Source organism: Vigna umbellata, chromosome 3, assembly GCF_029865625.1.
Source record: "Vigna umbellata cultivar VRB3 chromosome 3, Vumbellata_1.0, whole genome shotgun sequence".
NCBI lineage: Eukaryota > Viridiplantae > Streptophyta > Magnoliopsida > Fabales > Fabaceae > Vigna > Vigna umbellata.
The window spans coordinates 24,054,257-24,064,910 of NC_142167.1; the positions used below are offsets into that span (position 1 = coordinate 24,054,257).

At 30.9% G+C, this 10,654-nt stretch overlaps 1 protein-coding gene across 1 annotated transcript; it reads right to left on the reverse strand.

The window, feature by feature from the left end:
* Window positions 1-1,903: 1,903 nt before the first annotated feature.
* Window positions 1,904-2,857, reverse strand: LOC148202021 (dehydration-responsive element-binding protein 2D-like). Its single transcript, XM_088110355.1, has one exon. It carries the CDS (start codon window positions 2,776-2,778, stop codon window positions 2,017-2,019), a length of 762 nt encoding a protein of 253 aa, XP_087966481.1. The 5' UTR covers window positions 2,779-2,857; the 3' UTR covers window positions 1,904-2,016.
* Window positions 2,858-10,654: the final 7,797 nt, after the last annotated feature.

Here is a 10,654-nt window from a genome sequence, read left to right on the forward strand (position 1 = left end):
ATTAATAGGTTTATAAAAATTACGAATAAATATATGTATATGGATTGAAAGTGAAACTGTTACAAGTTTGATTCCAACAATGTCTTTGATATTGATTTTTTTCTTCGTTAGCATCTTTTTTAAAATCAATTATTTCTATTATTTATAAGTCAATCATTTGAATATCCTCATTATGTTAACTCTATTTTCATCTACTAAACTATAAATGATGGCAAAATAATTATTGTATCATGCAAGTATTTGAGAATAAGATTTTTATAATATGAAAAGATGAAATTTACTTAAGAAAACACTTCTTTTATATTTATTAAAACTATGGTATATCTTAAAAATAAGATAGATGGTTATTCTGGTTGCATATTTGACTATACTATCGAAGAATGAACTAAACTAAGAGGAAAAATATCATTTCAACCATGGTCTTGACATTAACCTCTCCTTTTTTTTAAGATTACTGATAGTATAATTTTTATGTGTCATTTTTAAAAGACATTTAAAAAAACAAATTTAACATAGTACAATACGACAAAAAAATCTTTAAATTTCAGTATACAGCGATGATAAAATATTAATAATTAACAAAGTAAGAAAATGTAATTAATTGTATTTTTTTTCTAGGACTAAAAGAGTTTGTAACATATTACCTTCCAAAAGTGGAGCATGTTTTCCTGCAGAAACTGGAAATTAAAACGTCTCACTTTCCCTGTCCATTTCTGTGAAGGGATTAATCTAAACAGAGAGGGATAAGACCATTTTTTTTAATCTCTAGTTCAATAGTGTTTTAGGCAAGCTGTTTATTGGTTTGGTATTATAAGATTACAAATAATTTAAAGTAAAAGACTCTATGAATCACCTTCTTTAAGTTATTATAGTTAAAAACTGAGTCAATAACTTAGTTCTCAAGGTTGTGTCAAGAGATAAAATTCTTTCATAATTTTCAAACTTTACAGGACAGGACACTTAGCATCTTAAAATTTTAGTGAAATCTTTAATGACATCAGATTGATTAGCTAAAAGGCTTCAAATCATATATGTGAAATTTAAAATAAAGTTTTCTAATAAACTAATTAAACATAGAGAGTAAATATGAACTGTCATAACACATGATTTATGCAGATAAACATAATCTGGCATAAGACATCTTATTATTTATGCAGATATAAGAAAGGGCATACATACTTTATGACACATAAGTCACAAGCTGCTCTCACATAATCTCATAAAACTCATAAGCTGCTTAGGAATTTCTCACTTTGCACAGAACGAACACCATCCAATATAATACTTATTGACATACAAGTCACAAACACAAACTGCTTACATATATCTCAGGCTGCAGAAAAGCAACATGATCTCCTGCTTACAGTTTACATATATCTCACTCGCTGAGCAAAACCAACGAGACCTATTGATATAGTACTTATTCAACACACAGATGGATACACTGCACAAAACTGCCCAAAACCTAAACAAAACAGAAGCTGAACAAAGGCCAGCGCCCCGGATAGGGCACAAAACCTAAACAACTTATTAATACCAGGTCGATAGGGCACAAAACCTAAACAACTTATTAATACCAGGACGATAGGGCACAAAACAACTTGATAAAACCTAACTTATTGATATTGAAAACATAGGACACAAAATAGGACATAACGAAACACATTATTTGAGATCAAACCATATTTGGTACTAGGGCACAAGGGGACACCACCACATAGGGATTATAGAGGACGAAAGGGCAAGGTCACCATCCCTAACACTTTAAGTAATATTCACATACATATATGTAGTAACTTAAAAGACACATACACATATATAATAGTAGTAGTAGTAGTAGTAGTAGTATATATATATATATATATATTATATCTTGCTACCAAACCAGTGGTAACATATATATTTCTTTACCCCTCTATACACTGTATATATATAGAAAAGACCAGATCGCAGCTACTATAAGGTATAGTAGCTACTTGTCCTTGCCCTTATGAGATGTGACTCAAAGGGATGGTATTACATGCACCATGGAGTTTGAGGGTCCCACATATCCACATCGGCCGCCAAATTGTTGTTCTCCGGTGTGTAAATCGCATTCTCTGCTGCAATTAGAGGAAGATCTAGAGACATAGCAGCTTCGGCCCAGATAGAATCATCAAAAACAGGTAAAGTCTCGGTCATTGTCTCCCAAGATGGAGAAAACTCTCCCTCAATCCCCTCAGGCTTTGTGTAGGTTGCAATTGGCTTAGGATTGGTGTCCAAGGGAAGAGACACGATGCAATCACTGGTGTAAATTGGAGTGATTCCAACTTCGTGAGAAGCCATGGAAACTGCAGGATTGAAATTGAAATTAGAACAAGTTGGAATGTCTAGGTTGTTTTGCATCAGAGGCTGTTGCAGATTCTCCATATCAGGAGTTGGAGTGTTGATAACAGGAGGTGGTGGTGGTGGTGGAAAGTGAGACGCTGGGGGCACAGGATGGTCTGGTAAATTGAGTTTGGCATCAGGGCCGTAAAGCTTACGTGCTGCAGCATCATAAGCCAAAGCAGCGTCCTGAGAGGTTTCAAATGTCCCTAGCCAGAGTCTAGCACCACGATTGGGTTCACGGATTTCAGCAACCCATTTCCCCCAGGTTCTCTGTCTCACACCTTTGAAGGTGCAACTGGCATTCTCGGGACCTCCTTTACCTCTCATACACCCTTTTCTGGAGCTGGCCTGTGCTGTTTTCTTCAGTTTTTTCTCCTCAATTTTCATGCCTGATTTCAGCATTGTGGACATGCTAGGCTTTGTAGGATTGAGACGATGAGGGAGACACAAAAGTAGAGATAAGCTCAAGGACTTGAAGATGGAGTGAGGCTGATGAGCCTATTTATACTAACAAGGGAGTAAATACTGTGTAAAAGAGATTACAAGTTCATGAAACGTGGCCCCAAAGTGGGCCCAAGACGAAACTTGGCAATGTGAGCTACACAGACCGTGTCCACGACGAGCCTCAATGTTGATTTCTCTTATTCACACTTGGCCTTCCCTTTTACTGGCATACTGCAATCTCAAGATCATGTGGCAAACACCACCAAATAAATTAAGATTATTACTTAATTTACACTTTCTTTTAGTATTTTTTTTATCTGTGAAGGAATTTTTCTGATGGATAAGATGGACGGAGAATAAAAGAACAATAAAGAAATAGAGCAAAGGTAAAAGAAAATTAAAGTTGTGGGTGAGAGGATGCGGTTGCATGGATAATGGGATTTATGGACTGTATATAGATAATTCGGATTCGGATAAGTCATTTACCATTGTGTGGGATCGGTGTCATATTGAAACGAAACGGTTGAAGATAAGTGCTTGCGGGGGTTCCAAAACTGCGCACATGAAAATTAGCAACGATGCATTCAGACGTGTAACCAAAACAATCCCAGGTGTTCGTCTTTCATGCTATGGAAAGGGCTTGGAAATCAGTGAACAGTGAAAGAGATCCAATGGACTGTGACACCACACATAGCAAACGAGACACGGATTAGAGTTTACAGAAATTGGTCGACATTTCACATCCTTAATTATAATTTTACATCTTCATACTCCTACACTACCTAGTGCATTTTCCTTTTTTGTCGTTTGGTGACACTCCATCATAACTGTAAATATAGCAAATGTAGTATAGAAGAACGCGATTACTTGTTGGTTGTCATCACAAAAGAGGACCGTTATATTATGGAATATATTTTTCCCCACAGCATTAACAGCAAACTTAGCGGTGGATCGAAGGGACTAGATAAGGAGTAACACAAACCAAGAGATAAGCAGTCTTTAATGTTTACTTCTTCATCAATTGCGGGTTTCGAGACTCACATATGCATCTCATTATTTTTTTCACACTTCACTGTTCCTCAGTTTAAATTCAATCACCAACTTATTACCGTAAAAGAAATTCAACAAGCAGGCCTAGGTGGTTGAGACTAGCAATTCAATGTTTTCCCCCATTACTTTTCTTAATCACCTCAGTTCTATGTAGCAGTAATTGTCATACAAGTGTTTTACATCTCTTAGGCTGTGTTCGTTTGGAGTGATTTGGGGGAGATGATTTGGGGGAGATGATTTGAATGGATTTGAGTGGATTTGAGGGTAATTTTTTTGTTGTTTTTTTGAGTGGATTTGTGGGTAATTGAGAGTGGATTTGGAAGTAAAGTTTGTGAGAATTAGTGTAGGATTTGATTGATGTGATAGATTTTAAAAATTAGTTTAATTGATATAAATTAAAGATTACCAAAATGTCCCTAGTTATAAAATGTTATTTATAAATGTTATATTTAATTGTAAAAATGTTTATAAAAAAAAATTATGAATAATTTATAATTAATGTTTAAAAATTAAAAAACTAAATAATCAATTTTTTTTAATAAATTAGAAAATATAATAATCAATTTATTAAAAATAAATTAAAAAATATAATATATCTAATTTCATTAATATTAAAATAATTATAAAAAAAACTTGAAAAAAAAAAAAGGAAATCGCATAACCGGTTACGCGAACGCGTAACCGGTTACACGAACGCGTAACCTGTTACGTGAACTCGTAACCGGTTACGCGAACGTGTAACCAGTTACGCGAACGCGTAACCTGTTACGCAAACGCGTAACCGGTTACGCGAACATGTAACCGGTTACGCGTTTCCAGCGTTTCTTAACCGAGGGCACACCCGACATTTCGCTCACAATCCGCGCAAATCTCTTCACAACCGCGGGTGACTGAACAGTGCAACCATCCCGCGTTTCATCGCAAATCCGTCCGCGCATTTCACTCCAACCGAACGCATAACGAGCTGAATTCTTCGCTCGCAAATTCGCATGAACAGTAAATTCGGTTCATGCGAACACAGCCTTAAGTTCCAATTTTCTCTAGCATAAAGAACTTTGGTTCTGAAATATGTTATAGTTCTTGGTGTTAAGTTTTTACAACAAGGTCAGAAGAAAAACAGATAAACTATTCCAAAGTGTCTACAATGTTCAAAACTTTTAGAACAAAACAAAGTCAGAGGTCTGTTCATTGTTACAGGTTCTCTAGATCAAAGTCATCAACATTTTAACTATTCCCCCTGGTTGACCAAGATGTAACAATCTAGAAGGATATTCTTTATATTGCACAAGTTTTTGAACTTCATTTTCATAACATCAGAGTGAGGTGGAAAGTTTCTGATGATTAGAAACTTTGGACCATTTCTATCCCTGCTCTTCAATCAATTGTAATCAAATCTTATTGATATATATGTAAGGCCACTTAATTGCACAGGATACTCGGTAACTGCAACTAATATTACTAACATATATATTATCTAATGCAATAACCCCAAAATGAGAGAAGTATAGTTTATAAGATAATGTATTTGGGTTAATCTTTTGCACTAGATGACGATAAATCAAATTTACATCACAAGTTAGAATCAAATTGTGCACAACTTTAGAAATAGACACTTAAAAGTAACGTTTTTAGAAGAAAAACTATAAATAAATAAATTGATTTATTTATAAATTAAATTAGTTTATATATAATTAATTTATCGAAGTTAATGTATGTTTAATTCATCATTATTTATGAAGAAATTTGCCTATTTTTTTTATTTGTTGCTCTTAAAAGTGTTGATGAATAAAGAATTACAGTTGACTTTGCAGTGAAGACTTCTGAGTGCAGCCGTTATAAAAAGAAAAAGAAAAGGCAAGAAGCAACTACTTCGCAGTATATTTGTTGTCAAAGCAATCCTATAGTTTCCTTGTAAACTTTATTTTTTATTCATAAAAAATTAAAAACCTTAGAAAGATTGTAATCATCACACTTTATTCAACCAACTGCATAGGAATTAATTAATTAATTTTCTTCGTAATTTTTGTGATTTACATATGCAATGTTAGTACATTTTAAGAAAAGGAGAAAGCACAAAGAGATTGATTAAGATGAACCTCTTCTGACACCATAATGTAGTATGGGTTGAGCCAAGACCTTCAGCATTTTACAGCAAACAAAAACATTTATTTTTATTTTTATTTTTATTTTTAGTATTAGAATGATAAAAGAACATAAGTTGGTCCAGAATTAATAAATATTATTTCCTAGGTTGGAATTCTCACACATCATGACGCAATATTTCAAGGCTTTGTCTACACTCGACACGTCCAACTCGCGAAGCAGTTTGGCAACATCGATTCACTATCACTACTACAGCGAAAATACTCACACCATTAATAATGTCAATGTCAAATGAAGCAAAAATTAAAATAAATAAATAAATATCGTTCTGATACCTCGAAGTGTGAAATTGGTTTCAGAGAAAACCAATTTGTATTCCATTTTTTAATATCTAAAAATAGTGTCGTGATAATTAAACATCGGTCCAATATGAAATTCGGTTATGTAATTCATACTGAATTATAAAAATTAAATAATTTTCTATGCTATATTTTTTATATCTAAGAATTAAATTAAATCTTCAAAAATGTTTCTGAAATGCATCTGCTACACGCTGTGTATAGATAAAAACGGACCATTTTATTAAAAAAAATAAAAATAAAAATGCCTCGGTTTGTGTGATCTCTGAGACGGGCAGCGAGTGCCACGTAGGCGAAGGGTGGTCTAAACACGTGATTCGTTTGTGTTTCGACACACATATGAAACACTTGAAGTGACGTGCATTTCTTTAAACACGTAGAAGCTGTTGCATCTCAGTTTTTTTCTAGAAAGACATGCGTACTGTGCATTTAGACACGTGACCAAAACACCTCATTATTTTAATTACGATTTTTCTGATCATTTGTCCTTATTAGAGTGAAAATAAAATATCTCAGGTGTGCTCAGATCAGGATAATCTTCCCTTTATTAAAAATAAAATAAATATTTTTTTATTTTTGTGAGTTTTTTTATTTATTTATTTTGGGGACCACTCTGATTTTGCAGAAAGAGTTATCATGAAATTTGTTTCTTTTATAAAATCTATCAAACATTGTATTATTCATTTATATTATGTTTATCTTATATAAGTTATTAGGAAAAAAGTTTATCTTTCCATTAGTATTCTAAATAAAACTAAGCATTTTTTTTAAACTTTTTCTATAAGCATTTGTCTTATACTTAATATACGTGTATCTTAGTTTTAAGATGCAAAATGACTGATTTTTAAAGTTAACAAGTACATATAAATGATAAGCATTTAATAAATCTAAATATTATGTAATTAGTCTGAAATATACCCTTTTCATTTATTGTAATATAATGTGATTTTTGTTGAAGTGATTTTTTGAATAAGTTGTAAATGTCAATTTTCTTTATTGATTTTAACCTGTTAGTACTGCTTGAATTTAATATATTTAGGATTTCTTAAATTAAAAAATTCCCATGTTTTAAATTTGTAAAATTTAATAAAATCAAAATTACAATAGTATAGTTACTTTGGAAAACAAATCAATTATATATAATTTAATAACTAGTTGATTATAACTTCATTTTTATCTTAAGCATTATGTATCTACATGTTTGAGGTTAGTTATACTGATTTTTCATGCATTAATATAAGTTCAAAAATTATTATATTTATTGGCAATTGTTAAACAAATATTAGTATAGGCCTCTTAGTTTTGATGTTAAGAAACAAAGTAATTATACTGAAGGTCTTAGATAAATTTCTCCCAATTAAACTATGTTTTGTCCTTAGGTATGTAAATGATAGAGGTTTTGTTATGGCTACCTAATATTCTTGGAGCAAATTGTGATGTTTCAACAAATTCAAAAAAAAAAACATCGTAATAAAATTTTGGCTCAATATCATGAAATGTATATATACATGAACATAAGAAAATGTAAGAAAAAATGTTGCAAAATATTATAGTCATGCTCAGCGGGTTATGTTACTAATTTCAATACATAATCATGTTATTTAATCTTATTAAGATACCAAATTAGTGAAATGTAATTTAATGTCTCAATGATTTTCTTTCTATGTATGAGATGTTAGAAAAATGCTAGCACAAATTATTTCAGAAAACTCCTTCAAGTTGACAAAAATTAAAAGTATAAAAAAAAATACCCACAATTGCATTAATATACAAATTTCATTTAGTGATTAACATTCTAATATGTGAGAAATAATGTGAAAAAAAAAGACTGTACGAAACTTCATTCATTTGATTTGGAAGAAATGAAAAAAAAAAAAAGGAAACTGTGAAACCCAAAATAACTTTCACACTTTAATAAGAGAAAATATAAAGAAATTAATTGGTTTTTAGAGTATTACTCTTTCACACTTTATATATCTATTGAGCAATTGTATTTAATATCGATTAATTTTGAACTGAAATCTAACATAATTTAGAGCTTATAACTCGTCTTACTTATTATGAGTTTAAATGTCTCCATGTGTGAAGGTAGTGTTACTTTATAAATATTTTTTGAAAATCTAAAGTTTCAAAAGTATAGTATTATATTTTTTGACGTCACAGTTATATATATATTTATTCGAGTTGACTTCTGAAACAAAAAATAAAATTAAAAGACTAAATACAGTTATTGAAATCATCATTTATCTCGATTATAATTATCGAGGGTCACACACACCAAGCAATAAAACCAACATCTACAAATAGTAATAATGGCAGTAACAAAGTTTTAATTTTACGAAGTGATTATTTTAGAAGAATGTTAGTATCATTGAGACTATCACAATCATCAGTGTTACGGTCAGGAGTAAGGAATAAAATAAAATAAAGATAAAATATTGTTAAAAATAAAATTAAGTGCCGAGCAATTAAAAATCTAAAGTAAAACAATACTCTTATTGATAATCGAATTATTTTTACTTTTCTCAAATTAAGTAATTTTTACGTTTACTTTATTTCTCGTTTTCTAACACACCTACCTCAAAATTCTCATATTTGTTTGTATGTCTAATGCAAATGACTCTCAAACATCGTTGTCATATTAATAAACCCGGAAGTAGATTATCGTACATTATATTTTCCGAATATTATTATATTGGCACCGTCAAATAATATAGGATAAGGATCCCCTACAGCTGGGGAGCACAACGTTTAAGATTCGAGTTTAATGCAAAAGTTTTCGAGTTCTTCTGAAAACGTCTCTTCAGTATGAATACAATAAATATACTCCTTCTGAAGTGAGAATAAAATATTCAGAATCAAGAAGAAGAAAAAGAAATTATATATCAACGACACAAATGAAAAAAAAAAGTGATGTATGATAAATTTGGCTTGCATATCAATTTTTCATAAAATTACATGCACTTTTAATTAAGCCCACAAAAATAATGATCAAAAGTACACGTACTTACGTAATAGTTCATTGATGAATTAAAATACTAAATGTATATAAATATATTTTTAATCAAAAATTTCCTACCATTACACTTTAGAAGAACTAGATCTGACATAAGAATGTGCAAGGGTGTTAATAATGCAATTGGGATACCAAAATTAATGATACTCACTATTCATAATCAAACTAATGGCTTAAAAGACGGGCTAGAAACAGTGGGCAAAGCCCTTAAGATTGCTTTCCTGGGCCTCCAACTTTACATAAATGGTGACGGCTTGCAACCTAACTATTACTAACTACAGTCCAAACTAATAGGAAAAAGACTAAAATATCCTTTTTCACTACATCACACCACCATTGCTACCACCACTGTTGCTGCCATCTATCCACTACACTCTACGAGATATTAAAAAAAAAAAAACTCATTTTGAAAACTATCATTTGTGTTTTTTAAATTTTATTTTAGAAATTAAGTTTTCAAAAATTCGTTGGAGAACTCGTTTTGAAGGTATCATATGTTCTTAAAAGTTTATTTTGAAAATATTGTTCGAATAATCTCTTGAAAGTTTATTTTCGAAATACTGTCCTAAAAAACCTCGATAAAATACATTTTATATACAACAAAAAGTTTGTACCAAAAATATTTTTCTAAAAACCCTATTCCAGAAAACTTGTTTTAAAAAACTCTCAAAACAGATAAAAAAAATAACTCGTTAGAATACATTTGATTTATAGAAAAAAATTTGATCCAATTTCTTTTTCTAAAAATCCTATTCCAGAAAAAATGTTTTAAAAAACTCTCAAAACGGAAAAGCCACGTTTACAAAAAATAAAAGTCCTTTAAAAAATTATATGGGTGAGGGAAGAAAAGACTATTTTGTTTTAAAAATTGTGTATGGGCACGAGAGGATTAATCATCAACATTACATTATTGAATCAAATTATTTAACGCAAGAGAACTTGAGCGAAATAATGGCACTTAAAGAATCATTGTGCATCATTAAAGAAATATTGATAGTCTCTCACACCAAAATAATGCGATTGTTAACTAAAATAAAATCATAAAATCATACAATAACTCCACAGAGAAATTTAATCCAGAAACAAACCTTTTCGTACACACTCAACATTTTAATATATACCAATCCCAAAATGTTGATTCTACAAACCTGGAGAGAGTATATCAAAGTCAGACTATTAGTCTTCCATCTTCCTTCTCGTATTCAAATACATGTAACCAAAAGAAGCCTACTCATTTTACATCAAATATTAAAAGAATATATATATATATATACACACACACACAGACTTCAGATAAACCTTAATGGATTAAAAA